General features: G+C 49.5%; 2 protein-coding genes across 2 annotated transcripts; one reads left to right on the plus strand and one right to left on the minus strand.

Moving 5' to 3' along the window:
- Positions 1-246: 246 nt before the first annotated feature.
- Positions 247-1,138, plus strand: FSUBG_5164 (Ras; the record flags this gene model as incomplete). Its single annotated transcript, XM_036683231.1, has 4 exons — positions 247-264; positions 379-493; positions 568-843; positions 897-1,138. The coding sequence occupies 4 exons, from the start codon at positions 247-249 to the stop codon at positions 1,136-1,138; spliced, it is 651 nt and encodes a 216-aa protein (XP_036539345.1).
- A 1,068-nt stretch (positions 1,139-2,206) lies between these two features.
- FSUBG_5165 (uncharacterized protein) lies at positions 2,207-6,091 on the minus strand (the record flags this gene model as incomplete). Its single annotated transcript, XM_036683232.1, has 2 exons — positions 2,207-3,992; positions 4,860-6,091. 2 exons carry the CDS (start codon positions 6,089-6,091, stop codon positions 2,207-2,209), a joined length of 3,018 nt encoding a protein of 1,005 aa, XP_036539346.1.
- Positions 6,092-6,835: the final 744 nt, after the last annotated feature.

The raw sequence follows: 6,835 nt of genomic DNA on the forward strand, positions 1-6,835 counted from the left end.
ACCATTCAGTGCAGTTCAATTCAGTTCAGTTCATTTCGTCCTATTCCCCATCTCCCTTTGTTCCTTGCATCATCTCGTGTCGCTCGCAAACAGCGCCTTTCACCTCGATCATCTCATCTCGTCCTGTCCTTGGTTGTTCGCCCTTCGACAAATCTAATTCTCGCGACGTCCAGATCTCCATTCACGACGACAAGTCCCGGTCAAGAGATATCATTATCGGGGAGCGCATCTTGAATTCTAATCACAATGGCTGCGAACACAAAGGTAAGGCGCGAAACCACACTGCTCGGGAGCAACAGCACCTGTCATGCAATTTCTCGACATAACGCTGCATCATCTCGCCACACATGGTCGATCGTGTTGCTGACCTTTCATTAGTTCCTGCGGGAGTACAAGCTCGTTGTTGTAGGCGGCGGTGGTGTCGGCAAATCCTGCTTGACTATTCAGTTGATCCAGAGCCATTTCGTCGACGAGTATGACCCCACGATTGAAGGTTGGTGACTCTCGATTCATTTCCGTGACCATCACGTCGCGTCAGGAGCAGTATTAACCCACCGTCAAATACAGATTCGTACCGAAAGCAGTGTGTCATTGATGAAGAGGTCGCACTGCTCGATGTCCTCGACACTGCCGGCCAAGAGGAGTATAGCGCCATGCGCGAGCAGTACATGCGAACTGGAGAGGGATTTCTGCTAGTCTATTCGATTACTTCGCGACAAAGCTTCGAGGAAATCACCACCTTCCAGCAACAGATTCTGCGAGTCAAGGATAAGGACTATTTCCCCATGGTCGTTGTTGGCAACAAGTGCGATCTGGAAGGCGACCGAGACGTGTCACGACAGGGTACGTTCTGTTACGAGCTAAGCTTTAGCATGAATCACTGACAATGGAAACAGAGGGAGAGGCACTTGCAAGGTCGTTCGGTTGCAAGTTCATCGAAACATCCGCCAAGTCCCGAATCAACGTCGACAAGGCCTTCTACGATATCGTACGAGAGATCCGAAGATATAACCGTGAGATGCAAGGCTACTCAACTGGCAGCGGTGGTACTTCGGGCGCGAACGGTCCACCGAAGCCCATGGATATGGACAACGGCGAGCAAGAAGCTGGATGTTGTGCCAAGTGTGTACTGATGTAAAGGGAATAATATCTAAGGGCGAAAGGGAGATCATCTCGAGACGAGGCGGGATGCGATCGGCGGGAGTTCCCCGATATGTCCGGTTTCTGTCAACTGCACGCGACACGATGTGAGGATGCAATATAACCAACAGGCTTTAGGAAGAGCACGGAGATGAAAAAGTTGATTGCATCGGACGGGAGTCAGGATCTGGGTTCATATTCACATTTGATTTGGACGCAGCCAACGGAAATACCCAGCGACATGGGATTTAGGGGCCCGGCGTGCTTGTGGCAGAGAAAGTGTCTTTGTGAGCAATGTCGATGGTTCATGCTTAATGACCCACGATCCATACGACATGGAACATGGATCGGCGTTTCTCTGGAGTGGCTCGCTATCTTGGACGTTGTGGATAAACAAAGAAAAGGATCGTCTTGATACTGGAAGAGAGAAAGACAGGGGAGGGAGTCTGCTGCTGACATTGCGAATACCAGATGCAACTAAATGCAATGCTACTCATCCCTTCCACAGGACCTCGCGAGAGATAAAATTCACCCGACCATTTCCTTTTTTTGCTTTGTGTTGCCGGGGAGGACGAATTTTTCAAAGTACGGCTTCAGATTCTCTATATCCTTATTTCATACATGTAATTTTTTGCTTCTATTTTTCTATTTGTCAATCTCGAGGTCTCCTTCTCTCCAGCAGCAATGGTTCAGTCAGTCAGACAATACAAGTACACATCCCTTTTTTCTTGCGGTTCAAACACCTTCTTCGTCTTTTGTCTCTTGATGCAGCACATTCCGTTCAACTGTGTTGTCAGCCACATGGCTTTTCTCATGAAACGATCCGGAATGCTTCATATCCGAGATTCATCGGTGCGTCCCTTTTAAGTTTCTCGTGCATGATAGGATGGTCAGGTTCCTGGTTCACTACATATGTTAGGTCAGTCTCAGCCTATCTGCGTCGGCATCTTGTTACGTATGAAAACTGATAAGTCAATTGCAAACCTAGGTTCTATGTCTCAGAAACGCCAAACTCCGGAATCCTTCCCACCCTAAATTCATACGAACCAGTGTTTTCAGCCATCCATTATTCCACTTCCCCCAGAACCCTGCCGGTGGTTATCTCTCGACGCGGATCGAGAAGTTTGCGCCCGATATTTAGATTCCGCAGTGGCTCGTCAATCACCTCTGGCTGGTTGTTCACGTCGTTCTGTCCATTCACAACCCAGTCACCGCAAACAACACAAGCCCATGCCGTCGGCGCGCCCTTTACAAGACCATCGACGTTGGCCGAAACATTGACCTGCTCACTAGGCTTTTGCGCAAGACTACTGGGACACACTGCCTTCTTGAAGCGCGACAGCCGCCATTCTTGCATCAATGCCGCGTGTTTCAAAACCTCTTCGGCATAGTACAATCTATGGGACCGGCATAGCGATGGTCCTAGCATTCTGTTGGCACACTCAGGCTCTTTAAACTTTGACACATGCCATTCGCTCATGTCAATACCCTCGAGATGATTAAAGACCTTCCAGCGGAAGCTCTTTGGCATCTTCTTTGACTGAGGTTTCTGTTCCGGACCGAATGTGAAACCGAGAAAAGGATTGAAGACATCTTGGTTGTCTGCGTTTTTGGGCGCCCGGTTCGCGCGAGCCGTTCTCTTGAGTGATGACCTTTTGCTGCCTCTAGATGTTTGAGGCTTATGCCAGCGCTTTTCTTGATTCGCTCGGGAACGCCTATGTGCCGACTTATCATTGAAAGTCGTATACATGTCCCATAAGTCTTCGGACGAAGCATCCTGGGATTCGTTGCTTCCTTCTGGAGATTGGTCTAGAGCCTGCGAATCACTGTGTGGCTCTTGTTGGTCATTTTCAATACCCTGAGCCAGGATGACACTGTTAGCAAAGGACTGACGTTCATCACTTCCGTCGTTTGCGTCTGCTTGCGTCGCTCTCTGCAATAATTCCAGGTTTTGATAGTCCCACGATTGACTGTCTTGTTCGGGAACTGTTGGATCTTGAGGTTCCAACATCTGCTGTGAAGTGTTTCCCCAATCTTGCTGATATTGCGCAATTTGGTCTTGTGGTATATGTCGTTCATCCTGCCTCTCGGAGCTACCATATATTTGCTGATCGGCTTGACCTAGGAATGGCTGCAATGACTGCATTGGCTGCATTGACTGCATTGGCTGCATTGACTGCATTGGCTGTGTAAGGGCATATGATTGCCCAATTTGCTCATCATCATAGCCTCCGTATTGTTGCCCGAGTGCTGCTTGATGTTCATCAGACCCATTTAGAAGCTCGGTAAAGTCACCGTTTCCATATTCCATTGGCAGTTGGGTTGTCAGCGGTTGTGAGGACCCCTGCGATTGTGTGCCATTCGGATTTCCATGAGCACTTGGAAGCATGGTCTTTTGGATTTCCCGAATGTCCTCGAGCACAGGACCTCCCTGGAAGCTGCGCGCGGTAGCTACACGTTTTGAGGCGTTGGGGCTCATGTTGAGCATCGACATCCTAACATCCTGATCTTTACGCAGAAGCGCCCAAACTTTCTTGTACCCTTCGAGATTGGCCCTTGGAACTTGACAATCATCTGGCCAATGCCCAGCGATGAGATTGCGCAGCCCTTCGGCAGTCATATTCGAAAGTGACACGTTGTGTGGTATACCAGGGGGGGCAACGCCCGCTGGCGGGCGATGATTTCTGTGAACTCTGGCTACGTCTTGATAACGTCGTGGACCATCCTTGGGGTCGATCAGGCCGTACACAGGAGCTGCAGGACCAATCCAGTGTTCAAGTCTTCGACCATCCTTGAAATCGTTGACACCTCCAGAGCCGTATCCCAAGGCCAGGTAGTACAAAGGACCTGGGCTATAGGATGATTTGTTTGACCTGTTGGTTAACTTGGCGCGGCTAATACATCCAGGTTTTGCCCAATTCATAGCATCGCACTTGTCGCCGCTATGTCTGCAACTATCACATGGTCTCTGTCTGTCACAGTTTCTCCCAGCCTCTGCACATGGCTTGCAGACATGGAAAGGGGTGAATTGTCCGAAACCAACCCTGCTCAAATCGAAGATTGGATACACTCGAAGCTCGCCATCCTCTGGGACCATACAGTCGATACCAAACTGCGTACAGCGCTCGCACGCGTGGTTTGGCTGGAACCACATGACTAGACAGTCAGTAGCTTTCCCAGCTGTCTGGCACCCTTGACACGGCTTCCTCCAGATTGTCTTGGGCAACACTTCCGCATATTCATGCCATTTCTCCTTTTTGCTTTTGTCCCCCTTTGTTTTCTCCTTGTTCGCCTCGAACTGGGGGCGTATCTCCCAGCTTACGGGAATGTTCTTATCAAGTTGAGAAAAAGAGTCCATTGGAGTTCCAAGGTCCAAACACTTTGCCCCGGCCCGTTTGCATTGTCTGCAGGCTCGGTTCTGTTCCCACTCTCCCCTGTCTGTAATCCAGCTACAGCAATTGCCTCCCTTCAGATAACCGAACTGCTTGTGACGCAAGAAGCATCGATCGCATGGATGTCGGTACCACGGTCGACGTGTGAGCTTGTTTGGCCGTCTCAAGGGCATTACAGACCCGCCAACCCTACAAGCCCCTTCTTTTCGACAGTTCAGGCAATGGTAGCCTAGTATACTGTCAACGTCACAAGTTTCCCCATGCTCCTTCCTTCTACAGTAGTCACAATGCTTATCCTCATACACTTGAGGATCACCAACGCCGTACCTCTTTTGATCAAAGTGGATTAAGGGCGTTACAGGGCCCGGAACCTGGCACTTATGGCCGCCTCTTTCGGCCAGCTCTGTGTTATCCTTGTTTTGAGAGCGGTAATCGGCACAATTAGTGCATTCTAAATTGTATATCTCGGGGCCGTTGCTGTTTGGAACCTGTTCCCAGTCACACGGGTTGGCGGCGTGGATCTGAGGGTGTTGACTACAAAAGTCGCAAATTGTCCCCTCAACGACCCGTTCGTTATCTTCTTTCCTGCGAGAATTGCCAATCTTCTTGGAGGCAGCTGGTTCCCCCCTGGACTTCTTTTGCGGCCTGAGATCCGAAAGATAATCATCTTCACTGTCGTGTTCCTCTTCATCAATATCCGCTTTCCGTTTCCTGGTTGTCTGGGGCTGTACTGATGGAGTTGGCGCTGTGTTTGGATTGGAACCAGGGATTCCAGAACTATTGGCGTTGTCTCCCTCGTCCCTAGATGCGTTTGGCGGAAGATTTCTCATCCTTTTCGGAGCGGGCGCCGTAGCATTCGGAGAAGCTGCCCGAACTCTCTTTTTGCTACCCCCAGTGGATGGGCCAGAAAAAGATGGCTGGAAATTTCGAAGAGTAGGAGGAGCCAGAGGAGTAGGAGGAGCCAGAGGAGTAGGAGGAGCGTTGACCACATTAGGATTACCTGCAATGAGATGAGGCTCATGTTGTTGAATTTGAAAAGGCACAGGTCCCACACCCAAATCAACACCGTTCCCAGTATTGTTCGGGTCAAGGCCGGCTGCACCAGGATTTCCAGATGAAAACAGATTTGAAGCGTCAAGGGAAGAATCGTTGTTGAATGAACCCATTGCCAGGGCTCCCTGCTCCCGCTCCAAACCCGAAAGCCGACGCAGAACCCGACGCCAACCCTCAGCCTGCGCCTGAGGAGTAGAATAGATCTGTTCGAATATCCGTTTGAGAATCCCATGGGACTCCTTAGGTATATCTGGCGTCGGGGTCAAGTCCCCCTGCTGTGTCGGGGGGATCGGAGGTTGTTGGCTCCAAGGGATCGGGTCAGCGTTCTGTTCGAAATAAGGCTGATCAGGCTCGATGGAACCTGCATTGGCCCAATTCGAACCCCACTGAGTTCCCTGAATATAATTATATTGATCCTGATATTGGTCAGGATTTTGATCCTGATTTCCGGTCTGATTATGGGTCTCATCTCCAGGAGACATGTTGTTGGTAGTGTATCCCGACATGATGCTATAGTCTCGAGAGATAAATCACGACTGTTGAACTCTCAGTGAATAATACGGCACCTACTTTGAATGCAAGGACTTTGTGTGTAAGTATTTGATGGCAGGTAAGTTAGAACCGAAGTGTGCTCCCTCCCTGAGCCAGTGTGTCAGAGACGGACTATATAACAACATAAACAATAGAAACAATAAGAGTCCTGTTCATGAGTTTTGATATGGAGTGTAAGGAATGACCAAAGATTGCCCAAGACTTAAGCTGATGTTCTTGTTCTTATCAACTCAATGTTCCCTTGCCCTCACCCTGGATCCTTTGTTCAACACATGTCAACCAACGCAAAGCGTCTTTGTTCAATAATATCCCTCTGCTACCCACTGCACACCCTATGGTTCTTTGATACTCAATTTAGACCTCTCAGTTCCATTATTCGTCTAGTGTCGTCGAGTGTTCATTCATTCTTGACTGATGCACAAAGAACTTAGAAGAATCGGGCGAAGTCCGGAGATGAGACATCCATGAGAGTAACTATAATGCCATTTGTGACCAATCGCACTTGTCCGTGAGCATCGTCTTGTCTTGATGTGTTTGCTGGAACTTGACCATTGTGATGTGCGAGTGCGTCAGATGGACCCCCTGGGACGCATCTGATTCTTTATTGACATCTCTATTCACCGATCGAACGGGCCAGTGCCTTTTCAATACAGCCTCTTTAACACCAGGGCCAGTAAAACAGTGCAGCTGCCCCCCCC

Source organism: Fusarium subglutinans, assembly GCF_013396075.1.
Source record: "Fusarium subglutinans strain NRRL 66333 chromosome Unknown NRRL66333_c0000049, whole genome shotgun sequence".
NCBI lineage: Eukaryota > Fungi > Ascomycota > Sordariomycetes > Hypocreales > Nectriaceae > Fusarium > Fusarium subglutinans.